At 44.3% G+C, this 25454-nt stretch overlaps 1 protein-coding gene across 1 annotated transcript in view; it reads right to left on the bottom strand.

Annotated features, from left to right (window-relative positions):
• The window catches only part of MTCL1 (microtubule crosslinking factor 1), a 186271-nt gene that overhangs the window by 65098 nt on the left and 95719 nt on the right, over positions 1-25454 (bottom strand). The window contains exons 4-6 of the mRNA XM_077809063.1: positions 20178-20237; positions 6840-8165; positions 5756-5911 (exon numbers count right to left, since the gene is read on the bottom strand). Of these exons, the coding sequence (XP_077665189.1) occupies positions 5756-5911; positions 6840-8165; positions 20178-20237 (1542 nt within the window). The remainder of the gene's footprint in view (positions 1-5755; positions 5912-6839; positions 8166-20177; positions 20238-25454) is intronic.

The raw sequence follows: 25454 nt of genomic DNA, 5'->3' as shown, positions 1-25454 counted from the left end.
TCTCCCCATACGGGAGGAGGCTTGCTGCCGACAGCTCGATGAGGTCCTTTGCAGCCTCAAAGGTGCCAGGCATAGACGGCTGATATGTTATGCCCTCGAGCCCATCGTCCGCACTGAGCTCACTTAGGTCTGGGCTTGGTGGGGCTTGTGCTGCTGGGACCACCTGTGTCAGCACCGGTACCGCGGCCTTCCTGCTCTTGTCGGCGCTCGATGCCTTGGGAGGTGCCAGCCTCCTGTGTGGGGAACGACCAGGCCTTCCTTTAGGCTGCGCCGGGGAGGCCAATTGGTGCCAGGGCCTAGCCTGGCGCTCCGGGGCCAACAGTTTACTGTGCTTTGCCGGTGCCAGGTCTCCCGACGGCTCTGGGGCACTATGCACCGAGGAAGGCTGATCCGGTGTCGGGCGCTCCAGGCCCGGCGGCTGCAATACAGCCTCCATCAACAGTTGTTTTAGGCAAAAGACTCTTTCCTTGTCCTTGGCTTGAAAGCCTTGCAAATCCTACACCTTTCAGTTTGATGTCTGTCCCCCAGGCATCGCAGACACGAGTCGTGGGGGTCACTAACTGGTATAGGTTTGCGGCACGTAGCGCAAGCCTTGAAGCCGTGGGCCTGCGGCATGCCTCCAAGCACCTAATCACTTAAGTGTTCACAATCTATATGTAAAATGAACTGATAACAGCTACTCTAAAGGCTAAGGGACTGCTCTTCCACGGGGGGGAGGGGTGTTCCAACGCCACCACGGACAGAAAGAAGGAACTGGAGGGGGTCGGGCCGGTGGGGGTATATATGCAGAGCACAGTGGTACCATTTGGGGGGACCGCCGGAAGCTGCTAAGGGAAAGTTTCCGACGCTCGTGCACGCGGTGCGCGCACACCTAATGTGGAATGGACGTGAACAAGCACTCGAAGAAGAATAGGTAATTGTGCAGTTATCCATTTGTGTATTTGCTGGCACAAAGAATGCCAGATTTTATTAAAACATTTAAGCCGAAGCCTTTGAAAATCTGGACCATTATTTGGAAAGTACATGAAGTCCTAATGAGTTCACTTAGACGTTGGATATTAAGATTTACATCATAATGGGTCTTTCAGGGCATTATACTGTCAATCTGTAGTGATATCTTACATAGAACAAAAGAACACCATGTATCAAAGTGCACCATTCTTACTACCCCTAACCTAGTGAGAAGGAATATTGTCAGTAAACTCGTATCAATTTGTCATTCTGCTTCCCACAATTTTGAAAAGTGATGGGTATGTTTTCTATTTTATGGCTTTTTGTTCAGTGCAAATAATATGCAATGCATGAAGACAGAATACTATATCAGTGTAAAAAGGGAACGATGTGCAAAATTTCAGCACATGGTTAGGATACATTGTAAATTCATATTACTGAAAAGCCCTCAAATGGATTTACAAAAATTGCCTTAAAGGAATGCAGAAACTGTCTGAAACAAACAAAAGCAGGACAGTCAGCATAAAGGCTGAAATTCTGTCCTGATGTGGCCAGATACCATAGCTCTCTGATCATACAGAAGATCCCATGTAGATACAAAGTAGGAATTAAGGATGAAGTGACACATTTCATTTGCAAATACCTACAATTGGTTGATTTAATTTCTAGCCATAAATTAGTTTAATATAGCTGCTTACATTTAATATGAGGACACTAAATAGCAAAACTAGATAAAGCAATTTTCACTAGTCCATTCTAAAATCTAAGCGTAAAACATCTTTCATTGTTACCCTTTACTACTAGAACTTGGTGAAAACATTTCTCATGAAAAGTTACCCAAAATGATTTTTTAAAGGATTTTGCCTTGGTTACGCTTTAGTGTTCACTTCCTGCAAACATGTGAGTGGCAAAAATTTCCTGCCATGTTTGTTCACAAAAAGTACGTGCAAAGTATATGAAAGCTGTATATGTGAGTAATCACAAAATCCAAATTTAAAATTTATGCTTGACTATTTGTGCCAGATGTGCTTATGCACTCATTCAGCTGAGAAACAGAAGCAATACCATGTGGTTTATCTGCCTAACCTCAGTTAAGCAATACAACTTGACTTTTAGAACATTGAGTATCAAATATTTACAGCAAACTGTTTGTGACCAATCCAAAGATTAAAAAAAAATGGAGGAAAAATTGTCTACTACATTTGAAAAAATATGAGGAAATTGCACTCTGTTTATAGATATTCCACTAACAGAAAAAGAGATTAAATTTATCAGATGAAATATCTGTCAGTTTTCACTGATCTGATAGGTTGCCATAGCAATCTTTGATCTGTTCTATGCATTTGCTTCTTAAAGTATTGTGCTACTTTCTCTAATCCCTCTGCCTCTTTTACGGATAACAATTCTTTTTTATTCATTTGCTTTCCCTATGGATTTTACAGAACCAGTTCTCCCACCCACCATAACAGAGCTCAAAGCATGAGTAATGTATTGACTATTCACCTCAGTGGGCACCGGCCTCCTCCCCTCTGCCAAAGCAATTCAATTACTTGCTTTCAGCAAGAAAACAAAGTCCCATTCTTAAGACAATTTCAAGAAATAATTTCCCTTGGACTGTGAATCTAACCCAAGTCTTTAATATGCAAAGACATTCTAATAATACTGTTACACTAACAGCAGTTCAACGACCAAACAAAGGCAGATGTTTACAGTTAAGCTACAGGGTGATTCAGGCATAAGGCAGTCTTCATCTATTGAATTTAATCAAACAATTAGGCTCCCACAATGCTTATTTTTCAAATAGTTTATACAGGAGAAATGGGTAAATGGAAGCTGCTCAGCACTTCATGGGAAACGTTCCCTTTAAAATTAGGCTTGGAAAAAAATGGACTTGCTTGCTTACAAAAGAATTGTTTGCATAACTGAAACATGTCCATCTCTTTGAAAGGCCACACAATAAGAAAAAAGCCAATCATTATCACCTACTGGAGCTGTGTGAAAATTTTCATTCCTGAAAGAAAAGTAGGTAGAAGTTTACTTTTTGACATTTCTGCTTTTGGGCATGAATTTACTGGCTTTTCATCTCAATTTTTTACAATGACAAAAATAACTTTTTGCATTTGAAATCTATGTTTTCTGCTCACTCACCTGGCAAAAAATGTGTGACTTAGTGCTTCCAGATTTTGCAAACTCAGGCTCAAAGAAAATAAATTTAAGAAAGGAAAAGCAAAATCAATTAAAAAAAATCATTTGGGGAACTTTATGCTTCATTTGGCTCCCATTTTATGTTTTCATAGACCTCAAGGCCAGAAGGGAACATTAGATTATCTAGGCTGACTTCCTGCATAACACAGGCCATAGAATTTCTTCCAGTTTTTCTCTATTGAACCAATAACTATGTAAAAAGAAAAGGAGGACTTGTGGCACCTTAGAGACTAACAAATTTATTTGAGCATAAGCTTTCGTGAGCTACAGCATCCGATGAAGTGAGCTGTAGCTCACGAAAGCTTATGCTCAAATAAACTTGTTAGTCTCTAAGGTGTCACAAGTCCTCCTTTTCTTTTTGCCGATACAGACCTAACATGGCTGCTACTCTGAAACTAATAACTATGTAGATGCCCAGCTCCAAGGTGGAATCCTGGATGATCTTCATGGCATTTCAAACCACCGGTATACCCAATCATTTCAACATATGACAGTGTGATGTAATGTCTCCTGTAGCTTCAATAAACTGTATTTAAACAAGTGTGCTTGTCACTAATGCCTTCTTACCTCGATCCCTTTTATGAGTATCCCATCCATACTCGCCTCTCCAGCACAGTTGGACTTTGAGTGGATATTCTTGTACCTTCAGTTATAGCTACCTGCTTTTGTGTGCCAGGCTAAGGTCTCCTTGATGTGAAAACTACTCTCACCATCTGCTCAGCTTTTGACAGTTTACTTTAGGTAACATCTCATTTTGGTAGATGGCAAACCATTTGTGCCAAAATTACCCAAGTCATGTAGCTCGATAAATATAGGGTTTATATACAAGATATAATACAAAGAGAAGGTTAAAAATTAGGCAGCAGGGAACTACTAATGGTGAGAGTGTTTAAACAGAAAGATTTTGAACATTAACTTGAGTCATTTTCTGATCCATACTTGCTAAAATTCTCACTAGGGACAATTGTTCCAGATATGTATTGAATCAAAGGACTCAGCTCCCTCATCTTCCAGATTTCCACATCTAAGGAGAAATTCTGACTCCCAACCACTGACTTACTGTTATTTATGTTTTAGTAGATATCTGTTTTGAAGTTTACCTTTGATGGGTAAAGAGGGAGAGGCTGTAAATTAAATACTTCTTATGCTACCACCATCAGCTGCTGGAAAGAAGGTAAAAAAACAAATTACCTGTGCTCAGTGAAGGACAGCCACTCTGCCTTTGAAATTCAGGATGGAATTTAGCTGTTTGGCCACCAGCCAGTGAGGAGCATGCCTCCCCTCTCCCACTCCGCCTCTGTTCGCTAGTGCCTATTGTCTGTTAATCACAATTACCAGCTCTCACAGGGAGCATCTTCCTTCTTCCAGATTGAATTATCTGCTTCTTGTATATCTTAAGGTCTTTATCTACATGGAGCTTCAGAATTAAAGAACCATGTTTAAACTGAGCTCCCTTTAAAGACTCCTTATTTCCATTTAAACCAGTTCTAGGTTTGGCAGGCCAGTGTGAATGGGGTTAATCTGCAGAACAGTGTTTAAATGCCACTTGCTAGTCTAGGTAAGGACATTGACCAGACAGTACAAAAAAAAGCAGAAACCATGTTGTAGCCCAGTGGCTCTCAACCAGGGGTCCGGAGCTCCCAGAGGGCCACAAGCAGGTTTCAGGGGGTCTGTCAAGCAGGGTCAGCATCAGACCCACTGGGGCCCAGGGCAGAAAGCCAAAGCCCCACTGCATGGCGCTGAAGCCCGAGGCCCTGAGCCCCACCACCTGGGGCTGAAGCCAAAGCCCGAGCAGCTTAGCTTCCTGGGGCTCCCTGTGGCAGGGGCCCCAAGCAATTTCCCTGTTTGCTACCCCCTAATGCCGGCCCTGGCTTTTATATGCAGAAAACCAGTTGTTGCGGCACAGGGGGGCTGTGGAGTTTTTATAGCATGTTGGGGGGGGCCTCAGAAAGAAAAAGGTTGAGAACCCCTGTCGTAGCCAATCTTTGTTTATACCAAATCAGTTTAAACTATATTTTAACCTGGTAGAGCAAAGCACGCCTTGAGCCTCCGCGTGGGGGAGATTTTAAAATAAAAATGTGTTAGCTTTTATATTTGACAAATATAAAAATATGTCAGACCCACAGCATCTGACAATTCTGTTTAATTTTTTTTGAGACTGTATGCTGTCCTGCTGCCTGTTGGGAATTACAGTGCTGTGCACTATACAGCCCCATCCTGGGCACCTCTAGCCTTCAAAAATTTTAAAATCCAAGTAAAACCTGGGGGCATGGAAGCACAAGACACACTCATCTCCCACAAGGGCACAAAGTCCCTTCCAGAGAGCATATTGTATTTTATTTTATTCGGGCCTTGAGCCAAATGTTATTCTTCCACCAAGCCAGGCTACTGGGAGCAGTGTGATAAGCCCCAAAACAAGAGTGCATTTGCTTTTGTGAAATTTACGAATATTTAAATATTTTTGCTGAAAACGTCACAGCAAAGTTGCAGTGTTTCACGCTCCCCACACTTGTTCACCCTCCCCACACTTCTGTGGCTGAAATTTATATCCCCTCCACGGCAGCAGGAGGCAGTTAGTAGAATGGGCTGCTGTGCTGACCTCTAGACTGAAACAGCCCTTGTCGCCTGGCCTGTAGAGTTTAATGTCTCCATCAGCTCTGCGGTGTGGCTCGGTGGTGGCTCGGTGGTGGTGAATCTCTTGCTCCTCTCCACGATCTTGGCTGAGCTGCCACTCCATCTGATCCCTCAGTTTGGACTGTTAGGTGCATGGGCGGTTTATAACAAAAACAAAGGACAGGAGGGAATAAAGAAAACAAAAATGGGTAAGGTAGACAACTGGGAAAAAAAACTACAAGACAAAGAAAAGCGTGAACAGAAAAAACAACTTAAATACAGTGGCATAAGAAAGTGAAGAGAACAAAACTAAAATGAGGATGAGCAAAATGATGGGCTGAAACATCTGAAAAGCAAAAAAGAGAAAGAGAGGAAAAAAGAATGCAAACACTGGTTATGAGGCGCATGCAATGAGGATGCATGAGTCAAACCAACAGCAAGCATACAAGTCATGAAGGATACGGGATACAAGGCTCTTCCTTCCTTACTTGTGCTGTGCAGAAAAGCTATATCCAGTGTGGCAGTTGAGACATGCGCCCATTGGCAACGCTTTACGAAAGGCAGTCCTTCGCTGGCTAGTGCTTCTCACTTGCCCCTCGGTTATGTGAGTGAGCTGTAAGCAGGCTTTTCAAAAAACATCACTTAGAAAGTGTATTTTATTTTGTTTTTTTGGCAAGGCTTTGAGAACACACCTCATTCTTTTAAAAGAGAGCACAATAAAGAACTCTGACTACATTGGCAAGGCTTCTAATTGCTTTTGACAGGAAAATTTACTTTGGATTTTTTTAACTAATCACATCTGCATCAGGAAATGTTGCTGCTAGAGACAACAAAAAACCCAGATACCTATTGCTTTCATCGGATTAGCCTTTCTGCCATGAGGAACCGCCGCTGAACGAAAGTAGTTGAGCATAAAAAGATTAAAAAGGGTTTGTTTTACATTTTAGATTGTAATACACTGCCATTTTGAAATCATAAAGCAGCTGTGTGGGAAATTAGCTCTAGAGTAGCAATGCCAGCAAGAAAGAGAAACAACGAACAGAGGGAAAGCAAAGAAGCAGCCCACTTACCTGGAAGTCTGTAATTAACTCTTTTCCAAGGTTACCAATGGGTGAGTCTCGAGACATGGATGTCATTGTGGACAGAAAACTGGAAGACTCTGTCAGGTGGGGCAAAGGGGAGAGGTCTTCTATTTGTTCTTTGAGGCTTTCCCCGATGTGATCAACCTTCTCCAGGAAGGTCTGTAGTTCTTTACGGAAAGCTTTCATCCTTGAATTGATCGTGTCCAGAAGTTCTGGTTCATTTTTTTCCTCACCTCTCTCTCCATCACTTTTGAAACCCTGCTCAGAGGAAGGACTGCTGGTGATGTGCACCTTGGCATCATAAATTAAACTATCAGTGTCAGTGATGAGACGGAGCACAGTCCTTTCAAGCCGTTCAGCCTCTCGTTTGATGTTAATTAAAGACTCGGTGTCCTCTTTCACTCTCATTAACTCAGTAGAACAGAGGTCGCTAGCTTCTGATGGCTTACCGCTCCCAAAACCTGACGTCTTTTCATAAACTTCTTCTGAGTCACTCTCGCCCCCAATGGGGCCTTCTCTCTTTGGCTGTGTTGGGCGACCCTCTTCACTGTCACTCTCTTTCTTTCCTGCATCACTCTCAGCATCACTGTCCCTCGGACTTGAAGTGCGCAGCCCTAGATGAGAGACAAGATCATAGCGCTGCACATTGGACATCAACACACGATTCTCATACTGGAGTTTCATCACTTTTCCACTCAGTTCATTGATTTGCATCCTCGCTGATTTCAGCTCCTCTTGTAGGGATCCACTGCATTTAGAGGCACCATCATCCAGCCAACTGGACTCCTGACTGGGCTCAAACTTGAATTTGTTCAGTTCATTGGTTAGTTGTTTGTTGTGATCCTCAATCTCAGAGATCGATCTCCTCAACAGCTCCGCCTCTTCTTCAACAAACTGCAAGTGACGGCGCAGCTCTATTGCTGACTCCATGGAGTCACCGTATGGCGAGGTAGGAATACTTGAAATATGGTCCCTGCTAAGACATTCTCTCTCATATTGGCATCTCATGTCTTCCATCTCAGCTTTAATACCTCTGTTCTCCACCTCCAGTTCAACTATCTTCCGGCCCAGTATGTTAGCTTCCTCTTCCACCAGTTTCAGACGAAGTTTCAACTCAGCCTCTCTGGTGCTGGGTGGCCCTCCTGCCTCCCCAGTAGGGAGGGGACTGTCCACATCTCCATAGATGGATTTGTACTTCTGGAGCTCCTGTTCCAGTTCATCTTTCTCCCTCCCCAGCTTAGCCATTTTCTTACGCATCAGCACTGCTTCTTCTTTGGCAAATTGAAGCTGGCATTTCAAGTCAGCGCTGTCCTCCTGCCAATAAGAAGAGGCCCCCATCAAAAGAATTATTGTATAATAAAGGCATAATCAATTGTTTAAGTACCAAAATCTTCACATTTTTTCCTTTGAAATTTTAAACATACATACAATTGAAAGAGAGAGAGCACGCTGTGCAAATCACAGATAAAGCTGATACAGTTTATGGCTTGGGCCTGGTGAAATTAACAGAGTTCCCAGATGAATAGAAAAATCATAGCATAACTGTGTTAATGTGTTTTGCAGACAAGAAGATTGCAAAAACTTTATGAACAACAAAAAATGATTCAAATGAAATGGTGTTGTAGTTTGTTTGAACTTTTTTCCTTTTCATTTTAATTATAAATTAGATAATTTTTAGCATGCATGAAGCAGAGGCTAACTGTACGAATGAGGTTGCTCCTCATTTCTCCACTCAGTCTTCTTCTCAGCAGTGCATCAAACATTCTGAAGTGTGACAAACTGTGTAGTTGTTTTGCCACAATGAAAAGTATGCACTAGACTTTGACTAAAGAATCCTCACAACATTTTGGGACACAGGAAATGTTTGTGAATTGTCTTGAAAATGAGAAGTACGATTGTTGTTGCTATTGTTGGGAAATAGGGTGTGACCATCCTATCACCAGTGACATAAACTATGTGTGAGCCCAGCTCTCCAGAGGTGACAGTGAAAAGGAATACACTAACTAGGGTGACCATACGTCCTGTTTTAGCTGGGACAGTCCCCTTTTTAAGCTCCGTCCCAGACATCATGACCTTTTGGCCAAACTGGGCATTCGTTCTGTTTGCTCTTACCCTAGGAGCATGCAGAGGAATGTTCGGGCAAGAGCAAATTGGACAAAATGCCCAGTTTGGCCAAAAAAGTTGTGACATCTGTGCAGTGCTTAATTTGTAACGAAAGAGGTGCCAGGGCTCAGCCCCAGCATAAATTAAGCACTGGCTGGGGCAGCTGGAGAAAGGCGGCTGCTGGCCAGGTGCCCAGCTCCAAAGGCAGAGCTGCCTCCAGCAGCAGCGCAGACGTAAGGGTGGCATAGTACGGTGCATTGCCACCTTTAGTTCTGTGCTGCTGCTGGCAGCGGTGGGAGGCTGGAGGTGGGAGGCTGGAGAGTGGCGGCTTTTAGCTGGGATCCTAGAGGTGCCAGGGCCACGACCTACCAAGCCTAGAGGTGCCAGGGCTCAGCCACGGCACAAATTAAGCACTGCTTCTGTGACACTGGCTTGGGCCAACCTGGCACAGTGACTCCAGATGGCTCATATTCTCTCAATGCAGAGAAGTGAGGAGAGGGCAGGGGAGGAGGGAAATAGGAGCAGAGTGGGTCAGAGAGAGGGACAGAGAGGAGGGGATGGAAAAAAGTAGGAGGGAGAAGGACTGGGGCAGGAAGGACTATATCCACTCCCAATGTCCCATTTTCAGTTTCAGGAAATAGGGTCACCCTAGCACTTTTTAACCCTCTGTAAAATCCAAACCTAGCCCATTAGAAAACCCTCACTTTAAAGCAAGCACAGTCTCTTAAATAAGAGATTTTGTTTTGGGGATATTTTTAAATCCCAACTCCAGTGTGTATTACACAGAAATAAGAGGCAAGATTAAGTAAATTTTAAGATGAACTCTTCTCTTGCATGATTCCCTTTTGTTATTTGTCATGGAGATGTAGGCATTTGGTCTCAGAAGAGACATTTGTCAGCATCAGTACAATTACGGAAGGCAGTCTTTGAAAGATAATCTCTTGAGGCTGTAGGTTTTGTCAGCGCTGCTGGGAGGGCCACGAGGACACATGTACAATAAGCTATGGACCCTCCATTTCAGTTTTGGCACCACTGTGTTACAATTCACAAGTACAATTTTGTTACAACACACAGTAAGTGAAACAAAAGTCAGAAGAAGAAATGCCAATTTTAATTTTTCACCCAATTTAGATAAGAATTTGGTACAAGACTAATTAAGACTATTCAATCTGCCTGGGGGAGTTTAATTCCTAAAGTACACATCATTACATCATCATCAACATCTGTTAGATTACTTACAATAATCTACCCCTACCTCTGTTCAAATATACACTAGTTATTTAATTTCAATTATAACAGATAGAGTAAATTGGGCAACTATGGCCCAGTTCTGCTCCACTGAAGTCAGTGGGAGTTTTGGCACTGGCTTCCCTGGGAGCAGGATATGTTTTTAAAAAATAGTAAGGAAGTTATTAACTGGCTAAGTAATAACATGAAATAGGTAAACAAACGACTCATACACCTCCAAAAAAATCAAAGCTGCCATTCAGCTTAGCGATGAGCCCGAATACCAGAATCAAACAGATCAAAACAAACACAAATGAGCTGATTGGTTAAGACAGTGGTCATAATTGCTCTGGCACCAATACTTTGATTTTTTATAAATACATTCAAGAAGGTATAAACTACTAAGAATTATAATGCGAGTGATTACAATAGATTCCTTCTCTGTGTTAATATATTTGCATTCTTACACACAAGCACACGCACAAAGAGCTTCGATTGTGAAGTCACATACATTTGCAAGTTGCTTGCATCTTTCACTAGCAATTAGATGTTGGAAATTAAGTACCAAATTCAGCCATGACAAAAGTTCATGCAGCTCCCACAGAAATCCCTGGAAGGTTTTGCTTGATTTGGCTAAATCCGGCTTTAAGAGTAAAACATCTTTATTTGGTGCTGCTGAATGGGGTTTTGTCCTCTAAAGAACGCATTGTTTTTCTTTTTTGTTCAGACAATAAGTTTATCACCACCATTATAGACTTTACTTTTAAGAACAGTTATATCTAGATCAGTGCTGGATTCATCTGTAAGGAAAATAAGAACTGTTATTTGTATTCTTGAGAACATACCAAATAAAAGTGGGACTGCTCTAAATTTTTTTTTTAGAACAGCCATAAATGCTCCCATATGAAATTCCCTTTGTGCTTTCTTTGAAATCCAATAGAATTCATCTTATTTGTCTGCTTTCTTTGGCCGCCAAGCCCAGCAATCTATATGTTTTTCTGGAAATTCCTGTGTAATTACCCGGGTTCTTGTATCTTCCTTTTTGTTGATAACTTCATTCATACACACTGTAAAGCCTCAGACATCACACATATCTTTTTCATTGGTGTTAGCTGTACAGGCTTGATCCTGCTCCCATTAAGGTCAAGGAGAATTTCAGACTTAATTTGCACTGGATTTCAAGCCTATAAACAATAGTCAGCTAGCCATTCTTGAGGCAATACAAGATGAATGTGTCTGTTTTAAAAAAAGAAAAAAAAAAAAGAAAAATTCTCATTGACTTCAATGGATTTTGGGTCAGGCCCTTAATGCTTGTGTCCAACTTCATTGCTCAATGCAAGTTGAATACTTCCACAGTTAAGTGTTGTTTTAACAACAGAAAAGCACGATTGGTTATTATTCTTATAATATTATTAGTCTTTTGACTAAAGCGTTAAAGTATGATAGATAATAGTAAGTCTAACAAACTTTTTCGCAACTGACAAAGCAGAACAAAAAAAATAAAAGTTGTTTCCATTTAAAATCACGGGGGAAAAAGACAGATATAAGACAACGGAATTGCTGGATGTTAATCCCAACTACCAAATATGGATTCCATTTGGAAAGGTGACATAGCTATTTCCCTAGTTCACATGCATGCTAACAGAAAATCCCAATCCTTCAAGAGCTTTTCCAAGGAGATAGAATGCTCAGCTCAGAACAGATTTGTCAGTAATGTCTATGCATGACAGAAGTATAAGATTCCAACTTCCATGAACATGTCCCTTCAGAAGCTTTGTGTACAAGAAATATCAATGATTTCTTGACCAGCTGAAGTCAATTTTAAAGTAGTAGTATGTAGGACACCCATGCTGATACCACAGGTTTAAAAAATATGGCAAATTAAGGAAATTAATAAATCAGGAGGATTAAGCTGAAATTAACATTATTTAAACCATTAAAGAGACAAGAAGGGGAGGAATAGCGTTTGTGACATTCTGGAGGAACAAGAGGTTGAAATCACAGCAGTTAAAATCAGGGCTATGACACAGTCTGGTTATATCTCACATCTGGCATGCAGAAACTTTCCTAAATATTGCATGTACGCCAGACTCAATAGGAAAAGCAGAGCCAGTGATAATACAGAAGTGTCATAATGCTAACAGTGCTAGGCACTGACTTTAAGAGACCATTAAGGATCCTTGTGAACTGATTATTGATCATGAATATTAGTATCCTGTAGCATAACTTTGCAGGGAGCTTCAGAGAGATTTGGAAACAAAGATGGACCCTGCCCCAAAGAGTATGCAATCTAAATTAGGCCAACATAGAACATGAAGATATTCAAAGGGAAAAGGTGGGGATAAAACAAAAATTAGTTATGCAGTGTAAATCAGTGGTGGGCAACCTGTGGCCCGCCTGCAGCCTGTCAGGGTAATCTGCTGGCAGGCCGCGAGACAGTTTGTTTACATTGACCATCCGCAGGCACGGCCGTCCGCAGCTCCCGTTGGCTGGGAACGGCGAACCATGGCCACTGGGAGCTGTGGGCAGCTGTGCTTGCGGACGGTCAATGCAAACAAACTGTCTTGTGGCCCACCAGTGGATTACCCTGATGGGCCGCAGGTTGCCCACCTGAAGGGTTCATGTAGCATTCATGCACCTGGAAACAGTCAGGGCACACCCTGACTGTTGTGTAGGAGCAATGCACACATTGCTCTGTTCTGTCCAAGAACATGGACCATGAAAACATGGACCATCTGGGAAGTCAAAATAAGGACATCAGCCGTGGGAAGCTTCCTCGGCCGAAGCTCAAGGCCTGAGAATAAAGATTGTAGTAGATAGAGGCTAGTAAATAGGAATATTAATCAAAGTCATATTATTTCCTTTGTTGATGCCTTTTGCGGTCGGTTGGGGTATGTGATGCGCAGGGGGGGAGAGAAATAAAAGGGGTGGAAAAGCTGACAGGGGCAATCCCATCAGCAGACCAGCCTGCTTGCTTGCCTAAAGCCGTGTCCTGTCTTGTATTGAACCGCCACAACTGGCGCCCAAACGTGGGGCCCTCAGCACTCACCTCGCCCGGCAAGGGTTTCAGACGCGTCACTCATCCGCTTCGCGGATCCCGGTGAGTATTTTTCATTGTGGTAAGTATGGGAAGTTCCCTCTCTGCTTTGCAAGTGCAACACCGCTGTGAGCTACAGTATTTGTTGTATAAGGCTCAGCATGACTGTCCCACTAGAGAGCTCACTCTCCTGCTACAGGAGGTGAGTGCCCAGTGCCCGTGGTACCCTGAAGCTGGAACCCTTAAGTTAGTGGACTGGGAGCGGTTGGGCCAGACGTTGCACGAGGAGCCTCGGGTGCCCGTGCAGGCTTTACATGCCTGGCACCTCTGCCGCGACGCGATACAGCGTGTCGCCTCGGACAGACCCTCCCTCGCGAGGCTGGTGATCTCGCCACCCCCGTCCGCTCCTGCAACCATCCCTCCCCCTGCTTCGCCCCCAGGGCCTCTATTACCACCGCCTCCCTGGCCTTCCCCACCGGAGCCGGTGTGTGATCACCCTCCCCCCGTGGGGCCCCCCGGAGGGTCATCCGCGTCTGCTCAGGGGCTTTCGCTGGTGCAACGAATGGTCCATGCAGCGAAGACATGCTCAGATCTTACAGCGGAGGAGCTGGCTGATCTGGTCTCAGTTTGCCCGGTGACCTGGCAGAATGATGACCAGGGCAAGCCCGTGGGCACCTGGACCACTTTGCCATACTCGGTGGTTAGAGAGGTAAAGAAAGCAATTCGTGAGTTTGGCCTGACTAGCACCTTTGTGCGTGGTCTCATTGAGGGGATAGGTACTGGGTACTCCCTAATCCCTGAGGATTGGAAAACACTGCTGCGCATGATGTTATCACCCAGTCAGTATGTTATTTGGATTAGTGAGTATCGGCAGATGGCAGAACGCCAAGCTCAGGTACATAGAGAGCACGGTATCATTTATGAGCATTTGGCAGGGGAGGGCCCGTTTGCTACTATTGAGATGCAGTCTCAATTCCCTCAGGCCGTCTTCCCCATTATTTCCACCTGTGCCCAGCATGCTTTCAAGAAGGTCCCGGATTCAGGCAAGCCTACCAAAAGCTTTGTCAGTATCCGTCAGGGTGCCTCAGAGTCCTTTTTGGATTTTACCAACAGATTGCATGAGGCTATCCTCCGACAGGTGGATAACACTGAGGCAGCTCACGAGCTCCTGTTAAAATTGGCAGTTGAAAATGCAAACGAGGATTGCCACCGTGCTCTCCAGGCAGCGCAAGCCTCTGGTATTTTAGAGCTCTCAGACATGCTGCGGGCGTGCCAGAACATCGGCACACAAGCCCATAAGGCTGGAGTTCTGGCTGCCGCCCTGAGAAAAACCAGGAAGGAGGGGAAGCGTTGTTACCGCTGTGGTAAGGAGGGTCATTTTCAGCGGGAGTGCCGCTCATCTAAGGCACCAGCCCGACCCTCAAAGAAGTGCCCAAAGTGTGGGAAAGGTTATCACTGGGCTAATCAGTGTCGTAGCGGGTCGGGAAACCGCGCGACGGGTCCCCCCCCGAACCCAGGGCCAAACGGGGGGGTTTCCCACTCAGACAACCGCTCCTCTGCTTTAAAATCCGTAGACTCTATGAGGGCGGCGACTGCTGGAAGTGCAGGGCTTGATTTGATCATGCAGGAGGACACTGACTTTCGGTTGCCAGGGGAGGTCTGTGCCATACCTACACAGGTGACGGGACCTCTCCCTGCTGGCTTTGTAGGTCTTGTTCTCCCTCGCTCACATGCTGGGAAACAGGACTTTTTTGTCATTCCAGGGGTCATTGATGCTGACTACACAGGCATTATTAAGGTTCAGGTGTGGACTCATCTTCCACAGTCGCTCCCGCGTGGACGGTCAATTGCGCAATTGATTTTAGTCCCCTATCAGGTGCCAGCTGCGGAGGATCGAGACCGGGGCGGAGGCGGCTTTGGATCGACGCTGGCTCAGTCGCCATCTCACAACACGTCCTCTCCACTTGTTGCTCTAACAATGTCGGTCCACCCCTCGAAACCTCAGTTAACACTTCTCTTAAATGATGTTCCCTTTACAGGGCTGGTGGACACTGGAGCTGACGTTACGGTGATTCGTGATCTGGAGTGGCCGGTCAGTTGGCCAACAGTTCCTTCTAAAGAGTTGTGGGGGATTGGGGGTAGTAAACCCGGGCGCCAAAGTTTGTCTTGGGTCACGGTCTCTAAACCGGGAGGCCGTGCCCTTGCCACAATCCGTCCTTTTGTGCTCCCTGTCCACCTCAATATTTGGGGCCGTGACTTGCTTACAAAGCTGGACACCACCCTCGATATTAATATCTAATGGCCCAAAACCCTCCCGCACCCACCATGCCTTCAGCATTACCCTTGGTGTGGCAACCCTTAGATCCTGTATGGATTGACCAGTGGCCCCTCCTTCTAGAGAAGCTAAAAGCACTTCAGTCGCTTGTGCAGCAACATTTGCATGCACAGTGCTTAGAACGCTCCACTAGTCCCTGGAACACCCCGGTGTTCGTTATTAAGAAAAAATCGGGTGCATGGCGGCTGTTACATGATCTAAGGGAAATAAATAAACGCATACAACCTATGGGCCCCTTACAATTTGGCTTACCGAACCCGAATTTAATTCCTCAAACCGATCAGCTTTGTGTGTTAGATTTAAAGGATTGTTTTTTCACTACTCCCTTTTGCCCACAAGACCGCGAAAAATTCGCGTTTACGGTGCCACGATATAATAATCAGCAACCCTCTCATAGGTATCAATGGAAAGTCTTGCCCCAGGGAATGCAAAATAGTCCGACCTTGTGTCAGCTCTTTGTGGATCGGGCCCTTGCCCCTTTTCGTGCCCGGTACCCCACACTAAAGTTCTACCATTATATGGATGACATTTTGCTTAGTGGTCCCCAGGTTACGGCAGAACAACTTGAATCTCTGTCCGAGATTCTTGGCCAAAATGGCCTATTAGTGGCACCAGAAAAAATCCAACGCTCTTATCCCTACCACTACCTCGGACATAAGGTTTTACAAACCTATGCTACTTTCGTCTCCCCACTTCAATGCTGCAGCCGTTGTTTGAGCTCCTGCGTGGAGCCCGGGCACCGGGTGCAGTTATTGCCATCACTGAAAAGCATACTGCCTGCATTCGACAAATCAATGCAGCATTGAGTCAGCAGTTTGTGGACAGACTCCCAGAGGTCCGTCCCTTACGGTTGGTTCTTCTTGCCACCCCTCATACGCCAACTGCGGCTCTGTCTGTACTCCGTACAGACACAGCCGTCTCTATTATAGAGTGGTTATACCTTTCATCCACCCCTCCTCGAAATATTTATCCGTATTTAGATGCCCTATCTGATCTTGTTCGTAAAGCCCGCCACCGTGCAATGCAACTTACTGGCACTGATTTAGTTGCCATTGTGCTCCCCTTGTCCCGTACTGAATTTGACTCTTTGTGCCACACCTCCTTGGCCTGGCAGGTTGCTCTTTGTGATTATATGGGAGAGATCTCTTATAATCCCCCTAAAGATCCCCGCTTGGTAATTACCCAACAGGTGCCCCGGTTGTCCATCGTCTTAGTCACTCTCAATCCATTGTTTCAGCCGTCACTCTTTTTGCTGATGGCTCTCCACGTCGCGGTGTTGTCACCTATCAATTAGGTGACCCCCCTCGTTGGCATTCTCGCTTTACGCTGCCTCAGCGTTCTGCGCAGCGCTCAGAATTGGCTGCTGTTGTTTTGGCCTTTCAACTTTTTGTTGATTGTCCCTTTAATTTGATTGTGGACACCCATTATGTTTATCAAGTAATTGATCATTTACCCCTAGCCCTCATTACCCCTCAGGTCGATGCAGACCTCCTTCGCCTGTTTTTGTCATTACAGTATCTCATCACTACTCGTAATTTCCCATACTTTGTTGCTCATATTCACAGTCATACCCCTCTGCCTGGGCTACTTACTGAGGGCAATGCGCGCGCCGACTGCGCGTTACGTGGTGAGGTAAATTCTCTTTTTTCTGACCCCATTGAAAGCCATGCCTTTTTTCATCAGTCTGCCTCTGTTTTAGCCCGGCAGTTTCACATTCCTGCTGATCATGAACGTTCTATTGTTCGTTCCTGCCCCCACTGTGCCGCTGCTGCCCCTACCTTTTCTTATGCTGTTAACCCCAGAGGTACCGCAGCGAATCAGCTGTGGCAAATGGATGTCACTCACGTGCCACAATTCCGCCCCTATTCGTTTTTACATGTTTTCATTGATACCTATTCGGGATTCCTCTGGGAAACCCCACAGCATGGGGAAGCCACTCCTAAAGTTATTCATCATCTGCTAGCCTGTTTTGCTGTTATGGGTCGCCCAAGCCAGATAAAAACAGATAATGCCCCAGCCTACTGCTCCACAGCCCTTTCCGCCTTTTGTGTCCAATGGGACGTCCATCTCACACACGGGTATTTCCAGGCAGAAGATGGTTAAGCATTTATTGCATTGGAAATCTGATGACAAGGTACCATTGCTACAGTACCCAAGCAGCTGGCTGAGTGCCAATCCTCCTACCTTCTGCTGTTTCCTTTGTGTTTTGACTGCTGCCTGGCATTTACCAAGTAGCTCCATTCTGTAGCTCTGCTGCATAGAAACTTTTTTTCTTCAATACACTTAATGGTAGAGAAGTACAACTAAAAGACTTTGTTTTGTTTTCCCTTTATTTCAAGGCAAAAATAATTTTACAGGGTATTTACTGGGTCTGCATTGCGGAGGATGGAACAGTTCTGCATATTTTCCCACTGTGAACACACAGTAAGTGAGAAATTGGTCCTGATGTAGTCTCTGAATATTTAAGTGCACAGATACCATCAATCTATTATTAGAATCTAAATTCGTGGTCACCTTTGCTTGTAAAACCAGTCCAGGAAAGAGTGGATATGAGACACAAAGAGTCACTTTGTGGTCTTGGACAAGTCACTTAGGTCCAGACTCTCAAAAGGTATTTAGGCAACTAACTCCCACTTATTTCAATGAGGATACCTTTGAGGATCTGGGCTTTAGCCTCTCTGTGACGACAATGTGGGGATTATAATATTTTCTTACCTGTCCCACACCAAGGTGGTGTGAGAGTGAGTTAGTAAATGTTTGTAAAGCTCTTTATAAAGGCATAGGACCCAATTCTGACTATTCTTGGGGTATTGCGGGGGGAGGGGCTGGGGATGGGAGCATAAGGAATCCTCTGTTTGTGAACCTTCTTGCTTTCCCTGAGCGCATGGAAAAAGAACATTCATGCTCCCAGCAGCACCAGACAACCCAAAGTGGGCATGACGAAGCCCTCGCTTAGAATCATTTATATAAACCGAATAGTTTGCCAGGTGCTTTACAGACACGTAGAAAACCCCCCCGGCCCCAAATAGCTGATCATTTAAACAATCATCCTCATCACAGATGATGCTGCAGGGGGGCACACGGGGTCATGTGCTCCCCCTCCTAGTGTTCTGCCAGGTTGGGAGTCGGGCTGAGCGCAGCACAGGGGGATGTGCCTGGGAAAGGCACCAGTACCTAGTGCTCCCACTGAGCTCCACTAAGAGTCGCCCGGATCAGGGAAGAGAGATGGGGCTGACAGCGCAGCTCTGCCAGAAGGGACGCTGCAAAGCCCTCTGAGTCCCATCCCTTCCTCACCTGCAGCTACCCGCTTGGCAGCAGGTGTCTGGAGCCCGATCCGGTCTGCACCGAGCCTGTAGTGGGGAGGCGATGGGAGAGTAAGTGTGGAAGGAGTTGTGGGGGGAGTGGAGGCAAGGTGCCAGCTTGGAGCGGGTGTGGGAGCTGCAGGGGGAGTGGGAGAGGGGCCACAGGCAACATATGGCGCGATCATGTGCCCCCTGACCTTTAAATTTTGCCTCCACCCCACCATCGAGAGTTACCAGTTGTCTCTCCTCATCAGTTGGCATTTTGGGAGGAGAGTACGTTGCACCCTTTCAAAGGCTGCTTCCGATGAATTCCTACGTTTGCTCCCCAGAGGCGGCATTCTGTCTGCCTGTATCCTCTGCAGGTTGGGTGCTTCCAGATCCCACTGGTGCAGTAATCTCCCTTCCCCCATCTTACCCATGCAGCAGGGGCTGGTGAGGACATAGAGTGCTAAGTGTATTATTATTATTACAAATCAATGGATGTTAAGATTCCATCAACTTAGAAAAAACCTATAAGGATGAAATCACATCAATATACTCAGTTTGCAGATGGGGGCTAAGGGGAAGTGGAGAGAAAAAACGGAGGTACAATCTCTCTCTCTCCAACGGAGCTGTGATGCTGCTATTGACTCCTCTTCACAGTGATCTGAAACCCTACCCCCATCTCAGCGTTATTAAATAGCTAATGGAATGGAGACTAGAAAAGACTTCAACCACTGCAGTCAGCACAAAAAGAAAAGGAATCTGGGTCGACTGCTTTCCTGCGGAGAATCAACCTATGGAAATTCAATAAAATCAGCATTCTAGTGTGGGGGGCGGATAGCACAGCCTCTTTATGTTAACTGAGCTAGAGGAAGCAAATAGTTTTAAGTTCTCATGCTCTTCACCTCACATGAGAAACCAAACCTTGGGCTCTGACACCAGAACACATTAGGTGTTGTTTCAGTGTGTGAACTCCATCTGGTGCCACAATGCTCATTATCACAAAAACTTTGGCACCATGTATAAATTTAGTTAGTCCCTGAGCTATGATCCAATTACTTTATGAGGCAAGGTGATTTTCTTTTCCTGAAGAAAACCGTTAGCCTGAGTCTAGATACCAGAGATGAGATTAAAACTGAAGAGCTGCATAGTTTAAAAAGCAAATTCACGTCCTAAATTGCTTCTAAATTATCTGAAATGTCTCAGTGGATTTAAGTCTAATCAGGTCTGTTTGACATTTTTGGTGGTTCTGTCAACACCCAGTAAAGAGAGACTTTGAGTTTTCCCCATTTAACTGTCACATGACTATGAAAATCATCACATATTCTTGAAAATGGTACCTGTGTGAATGTCTTCTTTTCTTTGTGCATTTCTCGGCTGCCTCTTCTCTTCAATGAGCTCTGAAACAGATATAAGCAATTCCCGATTATTAACTAGTTGCACCCAAACCCCTGCAGTTTGGCAGAGACCACCACCTTCATAAAGCTGACACAGTGAGAACATTCTTCAGTGCAATCAGGGACTTAATTTCCTACTCATTATTTAAAAAAGAAAATCAGACTCTTTTCTATTAGCTTTTGCTACTCAAAGCCATTTACAGTAAAATGCAATTGCAGTAGTTAAAAGTTCACCAAGGAAGGAAGTCTATTCCCCCTCCTCCTTGTGGCAAAACCTGCTTTCTGCAGAAGTGATTTATATTTGATTGATCTGGGAGAAATCCAAGAATGTTACTCAAAATGGATATGAAACATATTTTGGAAACAGTGCAGAAAAGTAGTGTAGGAAAAGGGATGACTACATATGCGTAAGCAACACAGCATAACGCAACGAGCCTAATCCTTGCCTGTCACATACACAGAAGTGCTTGATTAAAGGCAGGCTAATAGCTGCCTCACTTGTGTACTGAATTTATTTTGCAAGTTTGATAAAAACTTTACAGCTTTATACATTTTTGAATGTCATTTCACAGGCAATTGCTTTTAAACCTAGGACCCAGAAATGAAACAATTACCACTGTTTCAAATTTCAACAGTCTTCAGCCATCCAAAGGAAAAGGAATAGCTTTTTCTTATATGTTTACAGCAGGTGTCAAAGTCATTAGTTCTGTTTCTCTACCTGAATTTTCTATTTTAGGGCTAAACTCAATGGGTGTAAGTGAATGGCATCCACTTACATGAAGCTGGAATTTGGCTTCTGTAGCTTAAAGTTTGGAAGAGAAATGATAATATCCATTATTAGGCAAAGAGGCTGACAGGCTACAAAACTACAGAATAGCCTGGATTCAAAACTGACCATCTTGCTTCATGTATTCCAACCACTTATAACACTCCAAGAAGAAGCACTCTCCTCACCCACCCTTCTCATCAGTCCATGGCTGAGCTTTCAGACTCCTCCCATCTCCCAAATCTAGCTACTTTAGGCTACTTCCTTCTACTACTGCCTTTAATGGCTTGCTCCATGTTTGTGTAAAAAGAAAATCTGTTGCATGTTGACCACTTTAAGGAGGAAAGTGGCAGCATTTCATAGAGACAGTACTTGACAGAAAAAATTTATTTTTTTCAATAAAATTAAGTAGCCTTCAAATGAGGCCTGAAAAGGAGGATGATACTCCCTAATCATAAATCTAAAAGCACGGCAGCTTCACTACACAGGAGGATTTTATCAGGACAACTTTCAGCAATTTTTGTGCTCTAAGAACAATTTCCAGCTGACACAAGCTCAACATTGTTCCTACTGGCTTGCTCAGAGGCAAGGCTTCCTTTTGGGGCACTTGGCAGAATTGCTGCTTATAGATTATGATTGCCTTGGAGCCCAATCCTGGTGCCATTAAAGTCAATGGCAAAACCTCCATTCAGTCAAATTCTGCTCTGAACTATAGGGGATAAATCCAGTGTTATGCTCTAAGCTTCAATAGAGTTACTCCAGATTTAGAACGGTGTTCAGTTAGTTCAGTAAGAACAGGTCTCTGGGTTTGCTTCTCCACTGCAGTAATGTGCACACACAGCATGAGCTCCCATCACGGGATAGGAGAGGAGGGAGGAACTCTACTAAACAGGTAAATCCACTCTAGTGTTTAGCTATCAGCTGGTAGACAACACATTCTGAACTCTAACTAAGGACACGCAAAATGTGGGAATCCAAATAAAAGCTATCCATGGCCTCTTGGTCCCTGGCTATCGAACGGGGGTTATTTTAGCTATTAAACTACTTTAGATTATAATTAATGCACTCCTAAACCAAATCCCCTGTGTGCTATAACCAGCAAAACTATTTAAAACCTACTCATACGCTACTGTATGTACAAGATATTCTACAATTTATATTTTTAGATGTTCAGGAAGTTAATCTGCTTTCCAGCTTAATGCAATGATTCCCTATAGCTAACATGAAGTCATGCTAGGATAAAAGGTCCTCTGCAAACAAATATATTTTACAAAAATATTTTAAAATATCAAAATTATTATTTGAAAACTTTTCACATGTCCATCCAGGATAACAATGCCTTTCCCCCCGACCCCCAAACACCATCTTATTCAGGAAACACATCTACGTTTGGATGAAGTCAATAGCTGGAGAGGCAATGTGGTCCACTGAGTGGAGCTCTCGCCTAGGACTCAGGAGATGTGACTCAGTAGATTGTGACCACCATCCTGTTGTGTGACCTTATGCCAGTCACTTCACCTCTCCATGCCTCCATTTGTCTCCCCACTCTTAGGCTATTGTCACATTCTGGGATGCAATTCAGACCAGTAAGAGATTGTGTCACTGCCTGTCCCGCAACCTTGGGCGTCTCACAATGCTTTGCTGTCGTAGCTCCCAACCTGGGCTGCTCACAGACAGCCAACAGGTCACACCCTGAGTGTGTGTGTACAGCTGCAGCTCTGACCCCAGCAGCCTGTCAGCAAGACACCACCCACACTCTGACTTCCACCTGCCTTGCTTACTACTTGCAGGATGACCCGAAAAAACTCCCAGTCCCGAATTTTCCCCCAAACACATGTTCTGCACTGTCCATCCCTTTCGTGGACGGATCAGATATTACAGGTCCATTGCCCCTGTAAAGCGTCTATATTCAGCAGTCTACTGCTTTATCAAACAATTCAAGTTTAAACACAGCAGTGAATTGGTTCAGATTAAAAAATAAAACAAACAAAAGAAGATAGGGTTTTGAGTGCATTCAAGGATCAGGTATTAAAGTCAGAAATGATTACAAGAGAAATAAGGATAAAATTATTTTTAGTAGCGAAAATTTAACAAGCTACACTTGGTTCAAGGTAAAATCCTTACCACATGTTCCCACCAACATGGCTGATCAAATTCTCAGGTCAGGATCTCTCCCACAAAGTCAAAGGGCTGGTTTTTTTGTCTTAGATAAAAGGGTGAAAGAAGGGGAGAGAGAGAGAATTGCTTGGGGTTTTCTGCCCCTTTCTTTTATAGTCCAGTTAACTTTTCAAGTGGATTCTTTTAAGGGTTAGCTGCCCTCAAAGCAAAGTTTATTCAAACGGTAAAGAAGATGACATGGAGTCTGGTGATAAAGGAGGCTCCATGCTCTTTCCTCTCACCTGTTTTTGCTGAAATGCAAATTTGCTTTGTCTCCTGCCTTCTCTTCTCCTGATTGTCTCAAGAACCCTGTTTACTACTTCTGTGTAAATTGAAATGAACACACATTTCTTCATTCAGGATATTTCTGCCTGGGCTGGGCTGGGCTGGGCTGTGTACTGTGGAACGTGTGCTAAGAACATAATGCAGGGGGATTTCATAGCTTTACATATAATGTTGCTACATATGTTTCACTATGATATTATTGATCAGCGAGTTATTAGCTTTCAAATGATAGCTCACAAGACATATTTTGTACAAAGATTATTACAATAGCGTGTAGGGTGTGAACATATATGTGCTTTTGGTCTCACCTATTTTGTTTATTTAGATTGTAAACTCTTGGAGGCAGGTGGTGTCCTAGCATGATGGGGTCCCAGTCTAAGTTGGGACCTCTATGCACAATCTTAGTACAAACATTAATCACACTTGAAACCCAAATGCACAAGTCAAAATGTGGAAGACCTCCTAGTCCTGCCCATGCACTAAACTGAATACAGAAATGGCTATGATACAACATGAAGATGCTGTGTGATACTACTGTAACTGTTATAACATGCACCTGAAAGTAATACAGCCCTTGTTCATCTGTAAGGAACAGTAGTGGGAAATGCAAGGAAAGGGAGACAAGCTCGAGCTGGCCAAGAGGTAGCACAATACCACGGGGAAGTAGCAAGTAGGGCTGAACATGACTTTGGAAGTGGTCTACTCCACCTAGCACTGCCTGAAGAGATGAAAATCCAAAACCACATGGTAACAAGTTATAGTTTAGAGCAGAAAGATGGACCCTACGTCTTAGGACCAGCTTGTTGTTCCCCTCTGCTTTGCATTAGTGACACTTTCTGATCAGTTCCAGTCTCTCACTTTCTTGAGAGGTTCAGCTCCTGGCTGCTGGGGGGAGGGTGGGGGGGAGAAAAGAATATCTCACTTACTCTTAGGGTCCCCTCCAACTAATGAAGGAGTTGTGCTGCCGGGCTTCAGTCAGAATCTTGTGCGGTCCTCTTTATAAAACTGGACAGATCCATGGTGATAGGGTGTATGCAAAATTGAGAATAATCGATACAGATCGGATCACTAGGAGGAGAACCTTGACCTGTAGCACAGGTATTGCATTTAGCTTGAAAAGGGAGTTTGCATACTATTTTAGTGCAGAAGCACCTCCTCCCTGGCCCAGAAATGGTATGGCAGCAGCCTGCCCTTCCATAGGACCTGTGCCCAAAATTTGAGTGAGCAAGAGAATGTGAGTATGTGGAGAGCAGGGTGGTGAGGAACAGAATGAGACTACATAAAGCTGTGTCTAGGGTAGGAGGGGTGGGCAAAATAGTTGTGCATATAAGCCTGAGCGAGGGAAGAGTGCAAGACCAATGGATCCCCACACCCTTGATGAGTGCACGTATGGGAAGAATGCAAGATCCCCGCTCCATCCCTGTGGGCACAGAATGCAAAGGAGTATGGGGCAGAAACCACCAGACCCTCCAACTGGGACTAAGGGTGGTGTGAACTATTTTAAACAGAAGAAGGTGGTAGCATGCTGTCATAAACATACAGCTAAGGGTAGCCTAGAATTCCTTCTTACCTGTAAGGGGTTAAGAAGCTCAAAGAGCCTGGTTGGCACCTGACCAACAGGACCAATGGGGAAAGAAGATACTTTCAAATCTTGAGGGGGGGGAAGGTTTTGTGTTGTGCTCTTTGTTTGTGTGGGGGTTCTCTCTTGGGACTGAGAGGGGCCAGACAGAAATCCATCTTCTCCACCCATCCTAATCCAAGTCTCCAAAGTTGCATCCAGTATAGGTAAGCCAGGCAAGGCAGATTAGTTTATCTTTTGTTTTGCTTGTGAATTTTCCCTGTGCTAAGAGGGAGTTTTATTCCTATTTTCTGTAACTTTAAGGTTTTGCCCAGAGGGGAATCCTCTGTGTTTGAATCTCAATACCCTGTGAAGTATTTTCCATCCTGATTTTACAGAGATGATTTTTACCTTTCTTTTTTTTAATAAAATCCTTCTTTAAGAACCTGACTGA

Source organism: Eretmochelys imbricata, chromosome 2, assembly GCF_965152235.1.
Source record: "Eretmochelys imbricata isolate rEreImb1 chromosome 2, rEreImb1.hap1, whole genome shotgun sequence".
Classification (NCBI taxonomy): Eukaryota; Metazoa; Chordata; order Testudines; family Cheloniidae; genus Eretmochelys; species Eretmochelys imbricata.
The sequence above is the reverse complement of the archived record's forward strand: the minus strand, read 5'-3'. Positions and strand labels throughout refer to the sequence as shown.